General features: G+C 40.2%; 1 protein-coding gene across 1 annotated transcript in view; it reads left to right on the forward strand.

The window, feature by feature from the left end:
• Positions 1-25,947, forward strand: part of B3GLCT (beta 3-glucosyltransferase) — a 166,550-nt gene that overhangs the window by 64,627 nt on the left and 75,976 nt on the right. The window contains exons 5-8 of the mRNA XM_056109793.1: positions 6,504-6,580; positions 7,857-7,968; positions 17,785-17,921; positions 23,624-23,687. Of these exons, the coding sequence (XP_055965768.1) occupies positions 6,504-6,580; positions 7,857-7,968; positions 17,785-17,921; positions 23,624-23,687 (390 nt within the window). The remainder of the gene's footprint in view (positions 1-6,503; positions 6,581-7,856; positions 7,969-17,784; positions 17,922-23,623; positions 23,688-25,947) is intronic.

A 25,947-nucleotide genomic window follows, 5' to 3' on the forward strand; every position in this document is an offset into this window, starting at 1 on the left:
AGCCTGGTATCTGGAAAATCTTATTCTTTAAATAAAGACTTCATGTTATTATCACATCATATGTAATCAACTGGCCATAAATAAATATGATACTTTTAAAGTCTAATGAATCTGTCTCATATATGTTCCAAGTAGCAAATTATACTTTACGTTTTTCCTCATATCTACTTCTTATGGAAGAAATTATAATAATAAACAGATGTTAATTTTCATCATGATTTATTTTTGATCTGAAAGCTCAGTTCAATGCCTAAGAGTTATATAATAGTTGGAATTTGAAAATACAGTCTTTAACCAGAAATTCAGCTTTTTAGAACCTTTACCTAATTCTTCACAAATGTCCTGGCTCTTGTGTTTTCATTTTAGTAGTTGGTCTGAGTAATGAGAGTGAATTAGACCATAAACATGTGTGCTGCTAGATTTATATTTTACATTAAGGCATGGACAAGCCTCAAATATTGAGACACAATCTCTTGACAAGAGAATGGCCAGCAGCATGGTGTTAAATGAGTTGTATTTTTTTCTTGAAAGAAGCAGAACCATTAGAGTGACTTAATTTTAAATATTCCTCCATGTAAATAATATTGGTTTTAAACTATTAATATTTCCAGTTGTAAAATCTTATAATTTTGCCTCTGTTTGATGAGTAATGGACTTTCCATTCTCAGAGCACTTTTAGAATCCTCATTATAGAGGCAGACCTGTTTCCCCAGTGAAGGTGAGAGCCTGGCAATGAATTAGAGTATTGGTTTTGAATTTGTTTGTTCTCAGTAACTATTACTGGATTTAAAGATAAATATATTCGTTGGCAGAAATTGTATTCAAAGGAAGTAGGTTGCTTACTAGGGTACCAATAGATGCTTTGATGAAAATGACTGACTTGATGAGACAAATAGAGTTAGCATACTCATTTAAATCATTGTTGTCAATGTTTTAATTTTGATTCCTTTTCCTTACCCACATTTGCTTATTCGAATTTTGCTTTGCTTTGTTTTGTTTTAGTGTCACACCCTGTGGTGCTGAGTCCTTACTTCTAGTCAGGATTATTTCTCTGGTCCCTGGATTATTGGAATTTTTATCCCCTTAATCCTTGCTTCTGTTATTGCATTCTCTCATTACTGATAGTTTTTTTTGTTATATTTATTTATTGAATCACTGTGGGAAAAATTTACAAAGCTTTCAAGATTAAGTCTCGGTCATACAATGATCAAATACCTTTCCCTTCACCAGTACTTATTTTTCACCACCAAGAACCCCACCATACCCCTCCCATCCCTCCCAATGCCTGTGAGGCAGATGATTTCTATTTAACTCTCTCTACTTTGATTACACTCATTATTTCGACGAAAGATGCACCATTATTGTTTAGAATTTCCACGCAACAATCAGAACTGCTGAAAAGGCATTGTGAAATAATTGTTTTCTATAGCTGGTTATGAGAACCACACTGGTAGAGTTTCATCTTACCTTTATGTTTAAAGCAGTATCTGTTTTCTGATATACTGATACATTATATACTATACAGTAACTGATAATATACAGGTCTCAGTTAGCTTGACAGCAAGTAAGCTCAAGTGTCTTTACTCTAGGAAAGTTTATTCCAAATGGCTCTTGTAGTATATATTTTTCACTCTTCATTTTTTCACTCTGTAGCTCCTTAATCATTTATCTATTTGCCTATTAAGAAACATGCCCTGCATCGTAAAGTGCTATGAACTGATGTTACAGCACCTCCTCAAAGGAGGTCTAAATCTCGCAGTGGTGTTAGACCAGATAGAAAGAACAGAAATTATTGTAATTCTAAGTGGTAAGAATGTAAATAAGGTCACTTTGTGGAAAATCTTGGAATGTTTTTAGTTTTCCTTAGAAGCAGTAATACATACCAGTGTGTATTTTAGCCTGTGGGTACACTCAGATATATAATGCACACATGTATTGATACTTATACATCTTTATTTGAAAATATATGAGAGAATAAGTAAAATAAAAGTTATATATAATTATAGCTCATGATTATATGTATAGCACAAATAAATGCTCTTGGACCATTTTGAGAAGTAGAAAAGCTTTAAGGGTAAAGGAAAGAAAGCAGAGAACTGGAGGAATGCATGCATGGTGCCCACTATTGCATGGTTCCCAAGCACTACTGAGTGTAGCCCTGGTGAGCCTCAGCACTTCTGGGGAACACTTAACCCCCAAGAAACAAACAGCCAAAAATGTGTAAAGCTTTACTTAAGACCAAAGTGACCTTGGGCCAGGATGTTGCTTGGTGGCGAGGTCTTGCTTGGTAGGTATGAGGCCCTGGGTCCATCCTCAGCAATGGAGAAAAGAAAGTTAAGTGATGTTGACTTCATCAAGAATTTATCAGGGCCGGTATTCTGAGTCTCAGGGTAGAACTTGTGTGTGTGTGTGTGTGTGTGTGTGTGTGTGTGTGTGTTCTGTATCTGGTGGCATTCAGGGCTTAGACTGCACTCTGCATTCAAGGATCATTCCTGGTGGGGCTGGGGGATCATATGTGGTATCAGGAATCGAACCTGGGTTGGTGGCATATAGGGCAAGTGTCCTACCTGCTGTACTATGGCTCCTGCCCCCTCCTCCCTCCTGTATTCAAACACCTTTGAAGATAGTTATCAGCACATTTGTTTTTGAAATGTTTTATTTGAGATTTAGGGATAGAGAAAATTTCTGTGCTCGCCAGCTGAAGCAAGTGTGAAATCCAGGCATATGATTTAATAAACCACAACTAATAGAGATGTGATGGTCATGATCTGCTAGGAATCCATAGATTTTATTTCAATCTTGAATTTAATTCCTGCCTTATGCTAACTGAAGCTTTGCCTGCTACACTTTTTCCTCCCTTTCTGATGGTTACAATTTTATTTATTGTTCTAACAGAAGTTATTTGTGAGTCTGTGTTTATATCACTGCCAGGAAACTGCCCTTACATTTCCTTTCACTGAGGTTCAGTTTCTAGGTGTAATACCTGTTGATATCACTTATTTATTTCCTATAAATATAAATATAAATATGGGCTGGAGCGATAGCACAGCGGTAGGGTGTTCGCCTTATAAGCGGCCAACATGGCCGACCCGAGTTCGATTCCTCCGCCCCTCTCGGAGAGCCCGGCAAGCTACCGAGAGTATTCGATATGCCAAACACAGTAACAACAAAGTCTCCAATGGAGACGTTACTGGGCCCGCTCGAGCAAATCGAATATCAACGGGAGGGCCTTTACCTTACCTTTACCAAATATAAATATAAAAGGTAGTACTTGTTTGGAAGCAGAAGTTTTGACTTGGTTTCATTTTCTCTCAAAAAAAATATTTTTTTAAAGCAAACTGTACTTTAACTTCACTATGGGATTTTCAGAACATATATGGAACAACTGTTTTGGCTGGAAACTGGTCCACATCTCCTGGAAATTCTTGACCAACCTCACTGGCAGTTCAATGCAAGAACCTGAACAAACAGTGATGCTTGGACTATGCAATACAGGGAATTTATCTGACCACATCAGCAGTACTTGGGGGCCTCGGGAACCATGGCTGCTGGTTTTGGGGGGCCTCCAGCACAGTGCGTGGGGCCCATGTGGTGCTGGGGAATGAATTAGGGTTGGCCATCTGCAAAGCAAGCCCCACAACTTCTCTACTAGCTCTCTGACTCCACTATGTAATCATTTTGTCATCTTCACAAAAGTAATCTTGTTTTCCTACTTTGTCTCCAGTCTCTGTTTATATTTGAACTTGTATCACGTAGTTGGATGCATGTGTGCTTTTCCATTTAACACTAAAATAATTCCATTGTCACAGAATCTTTATTACAGTAATTTCAGTTGCTGTGTAGTTCATTTTCTACTTTTAAAATAAAGCATTCCTTCGTATTTGCTGGTGTTTTTCTCGCTAGTTCATATTAGCATGCTTTCCCAATGCAGTTTTATGCAAATATTAATGTTATTCATTTCCTTCACACATGATTTTTGTTCTTATATAATCCCTCATGAATATGAATATTTACATATAAATTTTTCAAGAGACAATGAAAATTGCTGCATAATTCAGAAACAACAGTCAGAAAACCCTGCACTTTATTGGGTAAATGCTATCCAGCCTTTAGTTTTGCTTTTTCTAACATGCCATGATATTAGTCTTTGATTACTATAGGTTTTTTTTTTTTGTATTTAGTAATTGTATGTGGAAGTTGAAAATAAATGCTGTATGAGATAGATAAATGGGACTATCTTAAACTAAGAAGCTTCTGCACCTCCAAAGAAACAGTGACCAAAATACAAAGACAGTCTACAGAATGGGAAAGGATATTCACCGAATACACATCTGACAAGGGGTTGATATCCAGGATCTACAAAATACTGGTTAAACTCCACAAGAAGAAAACATCCAACCCCATCCAAAAATGGGGCAATGAAATGAACAGAAACTTTCTCAAAGAAGAAATCCGAATGGCAAAAAAGCACATGAGAAAATGCTCTACATCATTAATCATCAGGGAGATGCAAATCAAAATCACAATGAGATACCATCTCACACCTCAGAGACTGGCCCACATTCAAAAGAACAAAAGCAACCGATGCTGGCGTGGATGTGGCGAGAAAGGGACACTCCTTCACTGTTGGTGGGAATGTCCACTGGTTCAGCCCTTCTGGAAAACAGTATGGACGATTCTCAAAAAATTAGAAATTGAGCTCCCATTTGACCCAGCAATACCACTCCTGGGAATATATCCCAGAGAGGCAAAAATGTATAGTCGAAGTGACATCTGCACTTGTTTGTTCATTGCAGCCCTCTTTACAATAGCTAGAAACTGGAAGAAACCTGAATGCCCAAGAACAGATGACTGGTTAAAGAAACTTTGGTACATCTACACAATGGAGTACTATGTAGCTCTTAGAAAAGATGAAGTCATGAAATTTACATACAAGTGGTACAATATGGAAAGTATCATGCTAAGCGAAATGAGTCAGAAAGAGAGGGATAGACATAGAAAGATTGCATTCATCTGGGGGATATAAAGTAACAAAGTATGAGATTAATACCCAAGAATAGCTGAGATCAGCACCAGGAGGATTACTCCATAACTTAGAGGCCAGCCGGGTATCCTAGAGGAAAGGGCTATTCAGATAGAGAAGGGAGCACCAAATAAAGGATGTTTGGAGGATCCTCCCAGGAGGGGAGATGCATGTCAAAAGTAGACTATGGACTGAACATGTTTGCCACTCAATGCCTCTTTTGCAGACCACAACACCCAAAAGGAGAGAGAGAACACAGGGGATTGCCCTGCCACAGAGACGGGGGGAAGGGGGGATGGGGGTGGGAGGGATATTATCCATGGTGGTGGAAAATGGGCACTGGTGGAGGGATGGGTATCTGATCATTGTATAATTGAAACCAAAGCACAAAAAATTGTAAATCTACAACTTTAAAAAAAATAAAATAAAATAAAGGGGAAAAAAAAAAAGAAAATAAATGCTGTATAAAGAAATAAATTTTTTTGATATTCAATGCCAAAATTTTTTTTAATAATATAAACATTATTTTCCTAAAAGAGAAAGTTTCCTGATCTCTGAGGCTGGTCTGAGTCCACATTATTGCAGTAACAGTTCATATACTTAGGAATTTGCTTTTAGAGTTTCTAACTGCAAAATTTAAGAGGACATTAGTATCAATCACAGAGAATACACAAATGTTTGTTGAAGGGTGGGATGTACAAGCACATTCAATTGCTGACTTTTAACAACTTATATTGAATAGAGCTTCACTTCAAAGCTTCACATTCCTAGCATGAAAAAATACCGATCTTTGTATTTCATCAGGTATGTGTGGTAATACATTCATGTATATTGGTTTCTTTGTTTATATATATGTATATATATCTATATACAAATATATGTATACATACATGCCTGTGTATATCATTATGTAATCGTTCCTATGTTCATACATTTTTAATTTCATCCATAAGTTTATTCCTCCTCTGTTTAATTCCTGCCATGTTTATACATTTTGAAATTTCATCCTTCTTTGGTTACTATTGTTTCTTGAATAATTCAGGATCGTATTTCTGATCATGAGGCAAGATTATTCTTAATGCGATAGTGTTTTTAGGACACTTAGAAATTGTTTCTTTTTTCACATGAAGCAAATGGGATATTATAGCTTATTTTTTAGCCAAACTGTTCTATTTTCTGTATACTACTTGTGTTGTGTAAGAACTATTTCTGTGCCTTAGAATTATCCCTCACTACTTGCAGCTTTTAAGTTTCTTTTTCCTTTTTAACTGCACATCTGCGGGCAGCTTTAGAGGCACTATTAAGTGTTGGGGTGGAGGAGGAGTGGAGGTTGAGTTGATGCCCGTCTTTGCTGCCACTTCTAAAGAAAAGAAGGAAGAAAGGTGTGAAGGAATGTGTGAAGAGAAAGGAATTTTTTATTTTAATTGAAATTAAAATTATATTTCCACTTATTTCTCTTCTTTAATAATTGTTTCTTCAGGAACGCCCCAGTGTCCTCCTCCTTCATCAGCTGGCCAAGCAGGAAGGTGCATGGACGATACTTCCGTTGTTACCACAGTATGTTGAACTCAGCATGTGGGAATTACTGACATTTGTCCCTGAATACTCGTGCTATTTATTTTTCTTACTAGAAGGCTGTATTTTTACAGACTTCAGAAGTAAGATCTACTTGAACTCTACTTTTTATGATGACTGCATTAATGAATTTCCTTGGTGATTGCTAATTTCATTCTTAAAAGATAAAATGGCATTAATTTTGTATCTGAAAATGATGTTTTCTCAACTGCTTTAGTTATGGAAAGAATCTAAGAACTCTGAATATTTTATGAACCATTAGTTTTAAACTAACCTAGAAGCTGAAACTATACATTGAAGAAAAATACAAGAGTCAGCTGGATTTCTTATTATTTTTGTATGTTCTTAAACCATTTCTGGCTTCTCAATTTTATTTGTTTATTATTTTTTTTATTAGTGAGACATCATGAGGTACAGTTGTAGACTTACAAATTTTTGTTCTTGGTTTCAGTTATACAATGATCAAATACCCATCCCTCCACCAGTGCCCATTCTGCACCACCACTGATCCCAGTATCCCTCCCACCCCCCATCCCCCCCATCCCACCCTGCCTTTGTGGCAGGGCATTCCCTTTTGTTCTCTCTCTCTCTTATTGGGTGTTGTGGTTTGCAAAAGAGGCAATGGGTGACAGTTGTGTTTGGTCTATAGTCTACTTTCAGCATGCTTCTCCCATCCTGGGAGGATCCTCCCAACACCTTTATTTGGTGTTCCCTTCTCTATCCGAGCTCCCTTTCCCCTTGCATGTGTGGTTGGCCTCCATCCAAGCCATGGAGTAAAATTCCTGGTACTAATCTCGGCCATTCTTGGGTGTTAGTCTCCTATTTTGTTACTTTATGTTCCCCAGATGAATGCAATCTTTCTATGTCTATCCCTTTCTTTCTGAGTCATTTCGCTTTACATGATGCTTTCCATGTAGTACCACTTGTATGTAAATTTCACGAGTTTGTCTTTTCTTACAGCTACATAGTACTCCATTGTGTAAATGTACCAAAGTTTCTTTAACCAGTCATCTGTTCTGGGCACTCAGGTTTTTTCCAGATTCTGGCTATTGTAAAGAGTGCTGCAGTGAACAAACAATTGCAGATGTCACTTCGACTATACTTTTTTTACCTCTCTGGGATATATTACCAGGAGTGGTATTACTGGGTCAAATGGGAGCTCAGCTTCTAATTTTTTGAGAATCGCTTCTCAATTTTAAACCTTACTATAAACTCACATTATAGGAATGATTAATATTATTTATTTTCTTTTTGTTAGTTTTTCTGCGACATACAGTAGAAATTCATCTTGGATTTTCTTCTGTGAAGAAGAGACAAGAATAAAAATTCCAGAACTTTTAGAAACACTCAGAAGATATGATCCTTCCAAGGTATAGTTTTTTTTTTAACTTTTTGAATTTTTTTTAAATTTTTGGGTCACACCCGGCAATGCACAGGGGTTACTCCTGGCTCTGCACTCAGGAACCACTCCTGGCATATTCAGGGCACCACATGGGATGCTGGGAATCAAACCTGGGTCAGCCGCGTGCAAGGCAAATGCCCTACCCGCTGTGCTATCTCTCCAGCCCCAGGTATAGATCTTTAATACTGGTATTTATTTTGGGGAAAATGCTTAAAGGAAAATTTAGTTTTAAGAGGATTTTTTTTTAGTTTTAATAAAGTAATATTAAAAAATTGAAATGAGTGGAATAATGCTTGAATGTCTGGAACCAATATAAAGTAACTCTCTTTGAAGGATGTAGCTTTCAGAGGGATGAAATTATAACGAGCCATTTTAAAATAAGGCCTTTTAATATGTGTTAGTGTTTTCAGAGTTGTTCTAAGATTTAAGAAATAAGTCTGTATTAGTCATTGTCTTTACCAATGTGACCACATAATATTTTATTTATTTAGTTGTTTATTTAGTGGGGTTGTTTTTTGGAGGGGCATACTGCTGGTGCTTGGGATTTACTTTCAGGTTCAGTGCTTGGGGATTTCTCCTGGTGGCATTCAAGGGGACCATAAGGTTTTGGGGTCCTCAGCCCTTGTACTCACATATTATTATATATACATAAATACTTTTTTTTGAGTACCAACAGCATATCAAACACTGCATAATAAGACAAATAGACACGGAATGCTCATCTCAAAGAAGTCACAGAATACAAGAAAGAGGGGAGGCAATTGAAAACGCAATTATAGTCAGCAGAGAGACATCCTGTAAGGAGGGATGCATAGGGTGCAGAGGGAAGCTGTGCCAGGGTGCTAAACTTAATCTGGGATAATTATGGCAGGAAGTGGCATTTGGTCTGAATTCTGTGAGATGAATAGGTGTCAAGAGGAAAGTGTGCTCTAGCAGAGGGAAAAATCTGAGAAACTCAGGTGTGAGGTTCATGGCTACTTTACTATTTTCAGGTTTTATTTTACATAAAATGTAAGGTGCCAATTGGATCCTGTTTGCATTCTGAATTTCTAGAACTGAGCAGAGTGTTTAACACTTGGTAGTTGAACAATAAATATTCATGAATGGTTGAATGACCATCTCTGGAATGTCAACTTTCCCTCTGGACACTGGGTGTCCTAGGTATTTATGGATGCCTTGGAGAGCTGTAGAAAGTAAATTAGGCTATCCATTTCTCAGGGCGAACCCTAGTTTATACCCTGATCCTTGTGTGAAATTCTCTTTTGCTTATCCTATTTATATTTTATTAAATAATAATTTATTAGGGTATCATTGGTTTACATACTGTATAAATTTAGGGATTTTAACTTCTCCCTGGACGTTTATGCCTTACCTCATGCACATCACAAGTTCGGATGGTCTCCTTTTCCTCCCCCCTCCCTCCCCTCTGGAAACCATCATTATTTTTTCACAGCATCTGAGAGCTGCTGTATTTCATTTGTTTGCTTTCATTATTTATACTCCTCATCTGAGATATACCATCCAGTAATTGTTTCTTGCTTTCTGATTTATTTCACCTAACATAATCACCTCAGCTTCCACCCAGGCTGCTGCAAAAGGCAGAATTTTGCCTTTTAAATGAAGTGACTAGAATTCTATTGAGTGTACGTGACACAACTTCAATATCCAGTCATCTATCATTGTGTATTTGTGTTGATTTCATGTCTGACTTCTTATGTATAGTAGTGCCATGAGCTTAAGGGGGCATATATCTTTTCAAATGAGTATTTTTGCATTTCTGGGATGATTACCAAGGAATAGTATTGTTGGATTACATGTATTCTTAGTTCTAGTTTTTTTGCGGGAGGAAGGTGTCTCAACCCTAAGGAATGGGGGCCTTGGGGGTCTTCCTGGTGATACTGAGCTCGTTGGGTAACCATGCAGTGCGGGGGATTGAACCCAGGGCCTCCAACGCAAGGCATATATTCTCCTTGACCTCTGGCTTTAAATTTTCAAGAACTCTCTGTACCATTTATTAGAGAGGTTGTACCAATTCACACTTCCAATAGAGTTTGAAAGTTCTCTTTGCACCTGTGCACAGACTTATATATATACTTGCCATTTTCACTAGTGTCAGATGATATCTCATTGTCATTTTGATTTGCCTTTCTCTGATAACAAGTTAAACTATCATTGTTTACAGATGACAAGATAATTTTCCTAGAAAACCCTAAGAACACCACTAAAAAACTAGTAGAAAGGGGCCTGGAGATGCTACAATGGTTAGGGGGAATTCCTGATACTACTTGGTTTCCCTGAGCACCTCTGGGTGCTGATCTGGAGACTGCTGGGCACCCATGGGTGTGGGCCTGGAGGGATCCAGTGCTGCCAGGAGTTCTGGGGCTCCACATTCTCCCAGCAGCACCTCATTCTCAGCCCTTGCATTAAACTGCCAACTTGGTTAGCTGAGAGTCACCAGGGCAGCCTTCTGAACATTGCTCGGGAGACTCCCAGCTCTCACCCCAACAGAAAATACCCCAAACCAAAACTCTTACAAATGATAAACCAATGTAGTCCAGTAGCAGGCTACAAAAGCAATACACAAAAGGCTGTTGTATTTCTGTATGCAGGCAGTGAGTTAGAAGAGAAATTTTAGGAGATGTGTTCTATTTGAAATCGTGTTCAAAAGCATCAGATACCTATGAATCAGCTTAAAAAGGGAGTGAAGGACTTACGCATCTAAAACTGCCACTTTTGAAGCAGTGCTTTTTTCTTCCATACCAGGAACATTTGATGTGATCCCGTCCTTTTATTTGTGTTGTCTTCTGTTGCTTTTGACAGTAACTTTGTGTGTGTGTAGGTCTTTCAACTGGGTTAAGTTTTCCCCCAGATATTTTATTGTTTTTGATGTGATTATGAGATTGTTGTCTTAATTTATTTCCTTGTTGTTTGCATATAGAAATGTAACCATTTTTCCTTCTTTTTTTTGTATATTGGTATAATCCCCCTTCCATATTTATTTATTATTTCCAGTAGTTCTTTCGGGGAGCCTCTAGGGTTTTGTATAATAGTGTATCATAGGCAAATAATGAATACTTTTACTGTTATTTTTCTCATCACCCCAAGAGATGCTTAAAGGATGTGGGGGCCTTGCTTGGTAATACTTGAACTTGGTAATACTTGTGTGTGGGGGTGACAGGGAGCAAGGCACCTTGGAGTGGGGTTCTTGAGTTAATATTTTTTTGTGGAGGAAGGCCACCAAGACCGTGAAATCCTTGCTGTGCCCGAGAGGTAACTCATGTGGTTGAGCATGTTCTGAACCTATGCAGGGCCTGGAACTCAGTCATTGCACTGCTCCCTGGGCACTGCTGGCTGTGTTCTTTGTGGCTCCCTAGTGCTTCTGCACCCAGGCACCATGTGCTCTTACCAGGGAAGAGCTGCCAGGCATGTGGACCCCTGGTCCTTGAGCACTGCTGGCTATAGCGTCTGTAAAAAGCAATCCTGCAAGAGAGTTAAAATAAGATCTCTCCCCTCGTCACTGGACCAGGTTCCAGCCTGAGCAGTGGTGTGTGCCACTACGTGCTCCTCAAAGCAGAGCTTCAGTATGCTGGAGTTTGAAAAGCTTAGCTTGGAGGCATCTGGATGTCCTAGTATCAGCGGAGGGGACTCAGTCTACCACACGCTGCCAGCCAGCATCACTGGATTTCACTGTCAGCAGGCAGTGCTGGGTGTGAAGGAGCTCCCTCGAATTCTGGAGAAGTGGGAATCCTCTGCCTGCTGATCATCCACAAACAGTGTTGCCCGACTTGTCCTGCTAAGGTTGTGGCTGTAGCGCCAGCCACCCTCTCCCAGGTCCTTCAGCACTTGGCCCTTCAGTGACCCACCTTCGCGTGAACCCCCGTGCCTGTGTTCATTAGGTGCACTAGGGTGACGAGCCAGTCAGATACATAGTTTGTTTCTGGTGTTTCAAGAGGGCAGGTCTTCCTAAAAGAGTTTATTCTGACTATTGGAAACACTCCTAGAATTCCATAAAATAGGAATCAGTACAGTTGCACATACATTGATCCCTTTCTGCTTTCACACTCATATTCTTAATTTTTTTAAAGCAATGTGGTTTATAAAACTGTAAGTTAGTATGATTTCATTCATAAAAATTCCAGTACCACATCTTCCACCGAAGTGTCCACCTCCGTCCACCATTGTCCCCTTTCCCCTCCCCCCCCCGTCCTCCCCTGTGGTGAGCCTCCTTACTGGAAACTAGTTCTCACTGTTTCTTATGTGCATCTGCTCTTTTTTCTGCCATGTTTCTTTATAGCCCACATACGCGAGAGCTATTTTTCATCTGCCCTTCTCCTTCTGACGAACCTCAACTCAGCATGTATCAGTCTCTTTATCACATCATCTGTTCTTGAGCTGTTCCCAGATTTTGACTATTGTGTTAGTGCTGCAGTGAACATAGGGTTGAAAATGTCTTTTCTGAGTAGATTCTTTTGGCCTTGAGGTAAATGCCAGGAACTAGAATTTCTGAGTCGTATGAAAGCTCAATTTCTAGGTTTCTGAGAAGTGTTCATATTGTTTTCCCAAAAAGCAGCATCAGTCAACATTCCCACCAGTATTGGATGAGTTCCCAGCAGTAGTGAATGAGGGTCCCCTTTTCCCTACATCCATGCGAACACTGGTTGTTTTTGATCTTTGTGCTGTGTGACAGTCTCACTGGTGTGAGATAATATCTAATATTATTGTTGCGATTTGCATTTCCCTGATGATAAGTGCTTTAGATCATTTCTTCTATGTATCTTTTGGCTATCTGTATGTCTTCTTTGAGCAAGAGTCTGTTGATCTTTCCCTCTCATTTTTTTTTTTATTAGTGAGACACCATGAGGTACAGTTGTAGACTTACAAATTTTTGTGCTTGGATTTCAGTTATACAATGATCAAATACCCATCCCTCCACCAGTGCCCATCCTCCACCACCACGGGTCCCAGCATCCCTTCCTCCCACCCCCATTACCCCATCCCCCTCTGCCTCTGTGGCAGGGCATTCCCCCTTGTTCTCTCTCTCTTCTTTTGGGTACTGGTTTTGCAAGAGAGGCATTGAGTGGCAGTCTTGTTTGGTCTATAGTCTACTTTCAGCATGCTTCTTCCACCCTGGGAGGATCTGACAAGGGGTTGATATCCCTCTCATTTTTTGATGGGGTTGGTTGTTTATTTTTTTTGTAAAGTTCTTTGAGTGCTTTATATATTTTGTATATTAACCCCTAATATTATGAGTGATAAAGGGTTAATAACCTCTCCCAGTCTGTGGGCACACCCAAATTCTGATTCCATTCCAGGCTGGAATCTCTCTCTTAAATAAGGACATGGGAAGGATGGGTATCTTCTGGCTACCTTAGAGGTTTGTTGATGTCTTGCAAAACAAATGACAGTGATTTAAATCACTGTTGAAGAATGGTGTATTTTAAAATTGATTTTTCAAATTATGGGATGTTTATTACGGAAATAAAGCCACTTATCTCAATGGTTTTTTGAAGGAAATTTATATTTTAATTTAAAAGCATTATTAAGTCATTGAGGTAACATTAGTTTATGGATGTGAATGTTTATAGGTTTTGGGAAGACAGTGTTACCAGACCACATCTCTCTCCACAGTGCCTTCTACCATAGTCCGTAATATCTCTTCCATTCCACCCTGTACTTCCACCCCACCCTGTAGTCTCTGCCGTCCCTCCCACTTCAGGTAACCTTAATTTTAATTTTGTTGTCAGAGCACGTCAGTGTTCTTTAAAGGCTGAAAGGAACCATTATGATTTCTCCTCATGCTTTTGACTTTAGGGAAGATAGAGATGTAAATGATGAAAAGATTGATAGGTTAAATAATAATTCTCTCAAAGAATGTGATTATAACTGTGTCTCATCCTGTCTTTTCATATGATGCCAAGCAGCATCTATGTGCTCTGCGCACCCCCCCCCCCCCCCAGATTGTTAATGTAGAACATTAGGTTCACTTTTATAGTTTCCTTTTGACTTGAGAAAAACTCCCAAATATTTTTGGGAATGTAGGAGTACTAATTTCCTCCTGATGTTCATTTTACCTGGAGATTATTTTTTTTTCCATTTTCCATAGCTCTAATTCTGAACAGAAGAGGGTGACTCAGTAAGTTTTTAGTGAAAATTGGAATGATAAATTTGAAAGTTCAAAGCAAGTTCATGAAAAGCCAGTACAGAACAGAGGTAAAATGAAATACTTTCCCTCTCTTTTCTAAATTCTACCATGAGGGGGAAAAAAAGAATATTTCATTACTTTTGAAACTAGCATTAGATTAAAAAAAACACAAGAAATTGAAGTTAGCTCAAACCAATGTGGTTTTCCCTGTTACTATCTGAAAGTTAGAGAAAGTCATAAAACAATCCTGGCTTTGGTATTGAAACAAAGTATTACAGTAATAATTATGTGACTTTGTATCAGTTATTTTTCTTGATTATGACACTTTCTTTTATTATCCTTCTATCATTCTTGCTGAGGCAAATTTATGCTGTTATACAATATTTTCAATAGAAAATAGTTTTTATTAAAGTAATTCATCTCTGTTAGATTGCTTTTCTAGATGATTTGTATATCTTGGTGGAGTAATTTTTCCTCTGCTCTGGACTTTTAATATAAGAGTACATTTGCTGATGTATCGTGACCTTTTCGTTTTTAATAAAGGCGAAGCACAGGTGCTAATAAAATGTAAATCCAAAATAAAATAGGACATTGAGATATATTTTTACAGTTTATCATGATGATAACTTACTATTGTATGATAAAATCATTAATACAGGGAATCCATTTTTCCATACATTTCATTTTAACTTAGTAGTTTGTAGTGTAATCCTCTGCAAAAATGCTAGAAAAAAATTTAAGTCTTATATGAACCATGTCACTAGGAGTTAAGCCTAAAAATGTGTTCTGTATAAAGTTATTTTTCAGATGATTGTAACAGTAGAAAACTAGTGAGCTAAATGTTAATTGGGACTGGAGAGATGGTACAAAGGTTAAGCATGTGCCTGTGTCCACCATACTGATTTGAATACAGACTGCATATTTGAAGATAGTCCCTGGGAAGTGCCAGGCAGTGACCCCTGAGCACTGCAAGGTGTGACCCCAAACAAAGAGCAGACAAACATAAATTTGAGGTTAGAGATTGTACAAGGATTAAGGCATTAATCCTTAATGTGGTAGCGCTTGACAGTAAGTATGGTAATGAGTGTCGTGGAGAAAAATAAAGAGGAATAAAATAAAGTAAGAGATTGATTCTAGGAGGACTGTGTAGAGGTCAGGGGAAGGCCTCTCTGGTCAGAGTGTAAAAGAACTGAGGGAATGAGCCACATACCCACTACTCTTGGGTTAGTTTGTACTTATCACTTCTGCCACTCTGTCCAATAAGAATTTCATACTCAACAGCCTCTTAACCTCTTCTGTTTTGGTATTCTTCATATCAGAAATGGAATAATTGTTTAACGGGATACTTGTATAATAAAACTAAAGCCTGTGACTGATTTTTCTTGACCATATTTATTTCCCCATGATATTTCCCCATCAACTCCATGTCCAGTTGTATAACCCTTCAAAATATTTTTCTCATCCAGCTTCTCTCCATATTTAATACAACCGCTCTAGTCAAAGGTGCCATAGTTTCTTGCCTTCACCATTATTATAAACTTCTTGTTCATCTAGTTCCTACTATTGCCAAGCTCAGGATCCATCCTGTTTGTAGTTCATATGCCAACACGTGTCTGCTGAAATGCTTCCAGTGTTTTTTTTTATTCCACTCAAGATCATTTTATTAGGTATGGAGTGTGGATTTCATTACTTTTCTTCTATCATTGTAAAGATGTTATTCCAGGGACTTTGCCTTTTATCATTTGCTTATTGTCTCTCTTCATTATTTTGTGAATTATGCTCCCTCCTGGTCTGGAATAAATGTTAAAATGTTAGTGATAATAATTCAGAATCATGAATAAGTCAGTAAATGGGCAAATCAGGTGTTAGTTCTGGGATAAAATATATTCTTTTGTTTTGGTCTTAGGGCCAAACCTGTGAGTGCTCTGGGTTAATCGTGGCTCTGTGCTCAGAGGTCACTTATGGCAGGGGCCAAGGGACTGTTTGTGTGATGCCAGGGGTTGGACATGGGTCAACTATATGCAGGAAATATACCCTACAAGACATACTTCCTTTGACTCCTGGAAGGAAATTTAGAAGAATTTTCTTTTTCTAAACTCAGTTGGCCATGAAGAATATATTATTTATCTTAGTAGTAAAGGTAAAGGCCCTCCCGTTGATCGTCGATTTGCTCGAGCGGGCCCAGTAACGTCTCCATTGGAGACTTTGTTGTTACTGTGTCTGGCATATCGAATACGTCACGGGGAGCTTGCCAGGCTCTGCCGTGGGGGCGAGGTACTCTTGGTAGCTTGCCGGGCTCTCTGAGAGGGGCGGAGGAATCGAACTCGGGTCGGCCATGTTGGCCGCGTGCAAGGCAAACGCCCTACTGCTGTGCTATCGCTCGATAGCACAGCGGTAGGGCATTCGCCTTACACGCGGCCAGCATGGCTGACCCGAGTTCGATTCCTCCGCCCCTCTCGGAGAGCCCGGCAAGCTACCGAGAGTATTCGATATGCCAGACACAGTAACAACAAAGTCTCCAATGGAGACGTTACTGGGCCCGCTCGAGCAAATCGACGATCAACGGGAGGGCCTTTACCTTACCTTTATCTTAGTAGTGTTTTGATAGGAAACATCTCATAAGTAACCACTTTATTTACTTAAGGTATAATGAGCTATTAGCATTTAACTGCTTTATCACTGTATCACGGTATCACTGTCATCCATTTGTTCTTCGCTTCACTTGAGTCGGCTCCAGTAACATCTCCATTTGTCACAGCCCTGAGATTTTAGCTCCTCTCCTTACTCGTCTTTCCTAATGCTGCCGTATTAGAGGCTCTTTCAGGGTCAGGGGAATGAGATCTGTTATTGTTACTGTTTTTGGCATATCAAATATGCCATGAGTAACTTGCTAGGCTCTGCCATGCGGGCAGGATACTCTTGGTAGCTTGCTGGGCTCTCCAAGTGGCACTGTAGCACTAGCATGCCTTAGAAGGGAGGAGGAATCGAACCCCAGTCGGCCAAGTTGGTCGCGTGCAAGGCAAATGCCCTACCCACTATGCTATCACTCCAGCCCACATATATTTCTCTCTATGATTTTTATTATGGAAAATGGGTAGGGAATGTCTTTTTTTTTTTTTTTTTTTGCTTTTTTCGGTCACACCTGGCGATGCACAGGGGTTACTCCTGGCTCTTCATTCAGGAGTTACTCCTGGAGGTGCTCAGAGGACCATATGGGATGCTGGGAATTAAACCCGCGTTGGCCGCATGTAAGGCAGATGCCCTACCCGCTGTGCTATCTCTCCAGCCCCCTGGGTAGGGAATGTCTTATGATGTGTCATGCGGCCTCAAAAGCAGCTGCGCGGTCAAGGAATATGTTCACTCATATGTGAGGCTCGGCCAGAGCATGTGGAAAGTGACTTGGAGTGTGGCGGCAGTTGGGTAGTGGCCAGCCCCGGCAATTACTTTATATATATGATTATGTTGATTTTGTTACCATAAGATTATGAGTTAAATTATATATCTGTTGAAATTCTTTGAAAGTATGTCATTTGTGCTAATTCTCTATCTCAGAGTATTTAGCTAAAATGAATACATCCTTGTTTTTTAGTCTTATATGGAATGGCACTTTTTAAATTGACATTTTATATTTTTACTTAATAGGAATGGTTCTTGGGGAAAGCGTTACATGATGAAGAATCGACAATCATTCACCATTATGCCTTTTCTGAAAGTCCTACAATTTTTAAATATCCAGACTTCGCTGCTGGCTGGGCCCTCAGTATTCCACTAGTAAACAAGTAAGCATTCATTAGAATGTGTGTGGACATTTGTGTATGTATGTGTATATATAACTTTCATTTTGCTGAATATTATAATTACTGGGTCTCCAGCGAGGTTTTAAGGCAGATGAATTGTGTAGTAGAGTGGAAAGACCTATAGCAGAAGTGACACAGCTGTGGCTTCTTGTGTCTGCTCTGTCACTTCTGGTGCTCCCGAGTGAATCACTCGCTCTCTGTGCTCCCTTTTACTCACCTGCAGGAGAAGGCAAGGGATAAATTGTCGGGCTAAGGGCGAGCCAGTGCATTAGGGCTCTTGAGAATTGAACACCAGAGAGTATTTCTATAGTAAGTAAACAGTTAGCTACAGGCATGTATTTGATGATTAGAAAGAAAGGTGATCAGTAATTCTCCTGCTGTGAGGATTGATGACCAATCATGTGCCTGGATGTACATAATTGAACAGGGACCTGGCAGGAGGTACAGCTGCCAGTCACTGAAGCTGGAGCACTGTTCCTTTGCTTCCCATTCTTTGTTTTCCCACCCCCAGTAGCAAGGGGAGGCTCTCTTTAATTCTTCCCTTACTTTCCTTTAGTGTCATAACATGGAATTATGTAGGTTGACTTCTTTATGGAAGAGGCCCAGGTGGTTATGTTTACTCTGACTCGAAGATTGCATGATCTGCATATGTTTATTTTCCTCCTTTCCTTGGAGAACCAACCATATCCCTTGAGAGAGGAACAGACCAACTATAGGCTCTTCTCTGAGAGCTCTGAGCATAGACAGCGCCTTCTGCCCAGAGCTAAAGAGGAAACGAGTCTAATGCATGCCCAAGGCTGAAGGTCTCGGAACTAATCAATGTCTGGAGCCTGTCTAACCTCCAACCTCCATGCCTAATCCTGGGAGTCTGGAGAGTTTCTACCTTCTTCTTTCCATCATAGTTTTCCTACCTAGCTAGCACCTTCCTGGAGATCTCTTGATGTTGAACTCAATTCAGTTTTTATTGACTCAGGATGCATGAATTGACTGAATTCTTGCTTTCTTTTTAAGTGACCCTCATTTTTGTGGAGCTACTCTGGCTCCTGCTGATGCTGGGGTGCTGGGCATCAAACCTAGAGCTCCTTGAGTTACCTCCTTATCTCTTAACTTTCTCTTTTAAGCAACTGGTTTGATGAGATATTTGTTAGAATGTCTCTTTGCAGCCTGCTATAGGAGAGGTGGGATTAGCTCTCACTGCTTGGCATGCTGGCACTAATTTATAACCTGTTCCACAAAAATCTCTTGGTTCTTTGGATTCTGCCCTCTGCTTACACTGCTCATAAGATGGAGACATCCAGAATTTTGCTAGATTTGGTTGGTTCTGACTTCTTTCTTTCTTTCTTTCTCTCTCTCTCTCTCTTTCTTTCTTTCTTTCTTTCTTTCTTTCTTTCTTTCTTTCTTTCTTTCTCTTCTTGGTTTTTGGGCCACACCTGGCTGTGCCCGCGGCTTTCTCCTAGCTCCGTGCTCAGGGGATGATATGGAATGTTGGGGATTGAACCTGGATCAGCCACATGCATGGCAAGTACTCTACCTACTGTATCGTCACTCCAGCCCACTGGTTTATTTCTTTATCACCTCAAGCTTACCATGAGTACTAGGGGCTTTGTGAACTGGGCTTTAGTTTCTTCACTAGCCAAGATACTTATTTAGGGGAGACGTGGTGCTGTAAATTACCTAGCACTGTGTGGTGCAATGTTTCCCAATATGGGTCTACGGCAAGATGGGCAGTGGGGAGCGGTCATAGCTTTAGGTATAGTTGAAGGACACTTTCTGCTTGTTTGCTTAAAGGAGGTAGATATCTAGAGGGGCCAGAGTGATTTTTTTTCTTTTTTGGAAGGATGGCCATAAGTCCGATAAATCTGGGAGTCTCTGTTCTTGAAGTTGTTCCCTGGGCACATGGTTTGCTTTCAGTTCATGGCTCTGAGGTCCCTAAAAACATCTATTGATAAGTGTCAGATTACTCTTTTCTGGTGACACTTGATACTGTTTCCTACCCAGGGTAGGGAAAACTTGGGCTGAGGGATTTCGGGGCAAGAAACTGATCTTTTACATAAGTTTGGAAAATTCCTGTCACTCCATTCTTAGCTCTGACGCAGTAGATGCCGACTTAATTACCCTGTGTCCAGTGCATCTGCTTCTGCAGCCATGGCAGTGACTATCAAAGCATGCTTGTCATTAATCATATCTTCGATCTCCCTCCATTATATAGACAGTAAAAAGCAGAATTAAGGAGAAACAGAGGCGTTCCCATAATGCCTTATTCCTCTTAGATGCTATTTCCTTTTTCTTGTGAGACAGACAAATTAATCAGATAAACACTGATATAACCCATCTGGCTAAGGAATGGTTTTTGTGCTCAGATATATTTTAAAATGGTTTCCTAATAAAGGAGTCTCATTTTTTCTTCAAGAAATCAGTTTCCTGTTGAGTTAGCTGGACACCTTTGTCTCGGTTAAGATTTGAATTTGCAGGATGACTGACTTAGATGTGAGGTGTCACCGAGGCCTTGATTATTGGTAAGAAGTTGGTGAGATTGAAGTAACCTTTAGTTTTATTGTAGACTGAGTAGTTTTCTCAGAATAGTAATGTAGGGGCTGGGGAGATGGTACATGAGGCAGGGCACTTGCCTTGCATACTGTCAGTCTAGGTTCAATCCCTGGCACCACAAAAGGTCCCCGAGCACCGCCAGGAGTAAACCCCGAGCACAGAGCCAGGAGTAAGCCCCAATCTCAGCAATCAAATCAACCCAAAGTCACTTAAAAACTTCCCTGCATATATCATTTTGTCCTCTAATCAATCAGTGTTTATCTCAAAGATATTCTGTTAGCAGTCTTCACATCTCCTACCCTTACCCTCTGAAGAAAATTTTTGAGAAAGACATTTAAAATTAAAAGTATTCAAAACATGTTTAGAACTGTTTAGAGAAATTGATTGTCTTAAAACACAGTCTTAAAAGAGGGGGCTTGTGGTGTGTGCCCAATCAGATGTCATATACTGTAGGGGATTCTGAGCACAATTTGATGTCCTTTGCCTGTGGCAACAAGCCCAGGATTAACTTAGTTCTGCCTTTAGAATCTGAATGTTGTTTGATCAAATTTTGAAGGCATTTGGCATGAGTCCAAACTCCAAAGTTACCTTGACAGAGTTTATTCATAAGAATGATTTCCAACCAAGCAGAATTCAGACCGGACAAAATCCCATTGGGCAAGGCATAGTTTTTCTCTCTCCATGTTTATCAAAATTGTGTCTGAAGACATAGTCTCTTTTTATATCTTTCATATTCACAAATCTGTAGTTATGTATCAAGCGGATTATGGCAAAGATTGCATGGGGCTTCTTGGTTATCCTTCATTTCAACCAGGTTGGAGGGAAGAGTCCAGAAGTTCCTTCATCCACCCCAGCTACTCCACCTACATACTAGCCACACCTGCTCCTTTCCTTCCCCATAGAGCTGCCTACCACAGCCCTCTCACGCCTTGGTTTGACAGACTTTTCAAGATCAAATTCAAGAGTCACTTCTGTGTGAAACTTTCCCATCCTTCCCCACCAGAATAAATAAGAACCTTCTTTAGTCCTGGATTAGGACAATCCCATAAACTTGGCGATCTTTTGTGTACATGATTCTCTCAGGACATCTGTATCACTACCACTAGCCACTGTGCCTGGTCAAAATGGGCAGTGGACAGCCAGCATGGCCGAGGACCTTAGAGTCCTTGATTCCAAGCAGAAGGAGGTAGTGCTTTATAACTAGACACAAATTATGGCCTGTGTTCTCTGGATCCTTCTTCTCATTAAAAGTAAATTTAAGGGAAATCTTTGTGGTTCGACTGGGCTGAAAACTCAGTAAAGGGCTTTTAAACTTACTATGACATTTCCTTTTAAAAAGAATTTCCTAGTAGTTAAAACATGGAAGATTTGTAATTGAAAGTGGTGGTCTGGTCTCAGACCTGTAACAGAGAACTCAGTGGCATTTGAGAGGAGTGGTATTTGGGTGGTCTTGGTAAGTATATACTTCTACCTCCTTCTGCTGGGCTCTCTTCTCCTTTACCTTGGCTTGATTCTGAGGTCAAGGGTCAGGTTTTTCTTTCATATTGAAAGGAGCCTTTGAAGAAAATGACTTAAAATCGGCTGATAGTCTTCCTTGATACCACATCCTTTCCCCCTAAAACTATCAATTACTTTATTGAGTTATTAAAAGTAGGAGCCTGGAAGAAGTAGAAACTTCTGTTTTTTTTTTCCTCTCACACAAGTTTTTCCCTTTTCATTATCTGCTATTTGATATTCTATCACTATCACTATCACTATCACCCTGTTGTTCACCAGTTCGCTTGAGCGGGCCCAGTAATGTCTCCATTCGTCCCTGTCATGTGCTAGTGTAGCCTGATGACATATTGGGGGCTCCTTCAGGATCAAGGGAATGAGGACCATTCATTGTTACTGTTTTTGACATATCGAGTATGCCACGGTTAGCTTCTCAGACTCTGCCGTGCAGGCAGGTGGGATAATCTCGGTAGCTTGTCGGGCTCTCTGAGAGGGATGGAAGCTTTTGGGGCAGTCTCTAATCATCTTCACAGGTGTTTCTAGTCAGGCATATAGGCAGGTATGATACTCTCAGTAGCCTACCGGGTTCTCTGAGATTGAGAACTAAAGAAAAAGGGGTCGTGTGGCCGCAAATGCGGTCGCATGCTTCCGGGAGCTTGGTTTTAGAGTTTCTGGATCCTGGACATTGATGGGGTTACACAGCAGTTGGTGGGTGTAACTGTCTGGCTACTGGAAGGTGGGAGAGATGGGTGGAGGAGGCCCAGTCTCGAACCGAGCAGGCTTGGAGATCTCAGCCCCAAGTCCCGCACACCTGGATTCCTCTGCCGGTTCCTTGTCCAAGTGTGTGGAGAGTGGTCTCAGCATATCTTTGGCTGGGTCCCAGAGGTCTTCAGCTGTCGGAGCTCTGCTCGGGGTGGAGAGGGAAACTCAACCCGCACTCCTCCAAGGGGCCCCGTTGAGGACAGCGAGGTGCGGGGGCAGGAGACTCTGCCTTGTTCTCTTCCGGGAGCTTGATTTTTCTTACTATGAAAGGTATATCAAATAAACTTCATGTTTTCCTTTTATTGAAGGTGTTGTACTACATTATATGGTATTGTATTATAGTATACTATACTGTATTTGTGGCTGGAGCAATAGCACAGCGGGTAGGGCGTTCGCCTTACAAGCGGCCAACATGGCCGACCTGAGTTCGATTCCTCCGCCCCTCTCGGAGAGCCTGGCAAGCTACCGAGAGTATTCGATATGTCAGACACAGTAACAACAAAGTCTCCAATGGAGACATTAGGGGGTCCGCTCGAGCAAATCGATGATCAACGGGAGGGCCTTTACCTTAACTTTACCATACTGTATTTGTATCATAGGCCTGATGTTAAAATAATGAATGCTAACATTTGTAACAAGGAAGCATTCATTTGCTGACCAGTAAATAGTTGTATTTCTGTAATTCTTTGTCTCAAAGAAATTAAACTCTAAATTTTATCTTAAAATTGGATTCTTCTCTCAGAGATGTTCAATTAAGGGCTGTTTTTGTCTGTATTTTTTTTTTTCCCCTTTATTTTATTTTATTTTTTTTAAAGTTGTAGATTTACAATTTTTTGTGTGTCTGTATTTTTTTAAACAATAAAATTGTCTCTATTTTCTAGGCTTACCAAGAGGTTAAAGAGTGAATCCTTGAAATCCGACTTTACAATAGATTTAAAACATGAGGTATGTCATTGTTTGTTTAGAACTCCTAGTAATTCAGAATTTGTGTCTTTTTATATAAAAGATGTTTTTGTCTCCTCCTAGCCCATGCACATCTGTCTTCTCCTGACCAATGTATCTCCACGGTTACCTGAATGGATGAGGGTCTTCATTTTATTCAAGTTGGTGGGGAAGGAGCAATAGACAAGATGGCATTTTCATTTCATTTTCATCTCATCATCCTGTTATTCGTCGATTGCCTCGAACAGGCCCCAGTAACATCTCTTTTATCCTAACCCTGAGATTATATTCAAGGCTTTTTAGGAGAATGAGACCCATCATTGTTACTGGTATTTGGCATATTTGGTACGCCACAGGGAGTTTGCCAGACTCTGCCCTGTGGGCAGGCTACATTCGATAGCCTGCAAGTTTGTCCAAAGTAGGAATGAGACAATAAGATGTCATAAAAAGACAAGATGGCATACTGAAACTTATAAATCTCTCTTATTTTTATTTGAGGGAGGGTGGCATGCCCGGTGGTGCTCAGGGGCCTGTTCTTGACTCTCTGCTCAGGGATTACTCCTAGAAGTGCTTGGAATGACCTTCTGTGGGCCTGGGGATTTGAACTAGGGTTGACCATGTACAAGACCTTATGCCCTGTGCTATCTCTCCAGCTGCTATTCTTTGTTTTAAGTGGAGGTGGATAGATTCGGAGGTATTACTGTATCACTCTTCCTGTTGTTCATCAACTTGGTCAAGTGGGCGCCAGTATTCTCTATTCGTCACAGCCCTGAGATTTTAGCAGCCTCTCCTTATTCATCGTTCCCAACAGTGCCATATTGGGGGCTCTTTCAGGGTCAGGAGAATGAGACAGTATTGTTACTGTTTGTGGCATATTGAATATGCCATGAAGAGCTTGCCAAGCTCTGCAAGGGTTCAGAGGTAAATTTCTAAATACATGCAGAAATGTTGCTGTATTTCCTGTCTAACTTGGTGATTTGGGTTTTTATATACCTTCTGTGTATAGCCCTCTGGTGAAGAATTGAGCCATTGGTGCTTGGTCCTCTGGTGAAGAATTGAGTCATTGGTGTCATGCCATCCTGAACCCCCTGTGTTCCTGAAACTAAGTGGACAGCTTTAAGTCCTGAGTGGAATGTGTCAGGTTTCCCATCCCTGAGTCATCAGGGCATTACATTCATGGGCATGTCTGAATCCTAATGTAGACCTGCTCTCAGAAGGAATCGGTATCTTAGGCCATCATAGGCATGTCACTCAGTACTGATGATGTACTGATGATGCTCATCAGTACAGAGGTGCTGGCAACCTGCCAGGAGCCAACGGGACATATTTTAAAGTGTTGAAATAGCTTCTTTGGGTGGTATTCTACTCTTACATAAAATCATTCTCTTCTTCCACTAAAAGGAAAGAATGACGAGTTAAAAACCAGAGCATCTTTCCAGATATTTTGTTAAATTTATTTATTTATTTACATTTTGGGGGCCACATCTAGTGGTGCTTGAGGGTTTCTCCTAGCTCTGTGCTCAGGGGTCACTCTTGGCAGTACTCAGGGGACCATGTATAGTGCTGGATAGTGGACCCGGGTTGGTCACGTAAGAGACCAGCCCCTTGATTCCATACTAACTTTTTGACTCTGTCGGATTTGGGGATGTGGCAGGGCTAAACCTCTCAGTGCTTGGTGTTGCTTCTGGTTCTGGGGATCAAACCAGGATCTGTTGCATGCAGGTGTCTAAAGTGTGCTACGTCTCCAGCTCCTACCGTGTATTTTAAATGAACAGTCAGCTCTGGAAATAATAACTCAGCTTGGGAATCAGATACATACAAATGTGTACATATATGTGTATATATAGATATGATATATACAAAAGAATGTTTTTAATATATGTGAACATATATACATCAATAACAAAATATCTGACTTAAGAGAGAAGTGTGTTCCTTCCACCCCCACCCTTCCTTGAGGCTACTTTGATGCCTCTACCAAGGAGCAAAATTTTCTTAAATTCTCTCTAATTCAGATTTCACTGCATAATAAATAGATCTCCGAGGAGTATGCTCAAGAGTTTTATATTCTCTGGACTTGATTCAACAGAACCGCACTCTTTGGATCTGAAATGCACCCATGTTGATGCATGCAGCAATAATAGCCTTATTTTCACTTTCTATGCTGTCTCTCATCGACTGTTCCATCATTTATTTATTCATTCTCCTGGTCTGGCTCTGTCTTGCTCCTCGTGTTTTGCTGTCACAGGTCTGAGTCTTATTA

This window comes from Sorex fumeus, unplaced genomic scaffold, assembly GCF_029834395.1.
Source record: "Sorex fumeus unplaced genomic scaffold, SorFum_2.1 ptg000008l, whole genome shotgun sequence".
Classification (NCBI taxonomy): domain Eukaryota; kingdom Metazoa; phylum Chordata; class Mammalia; order Eulipotyphla; family Soricidae; genus Sorex; species Sorex fumeus.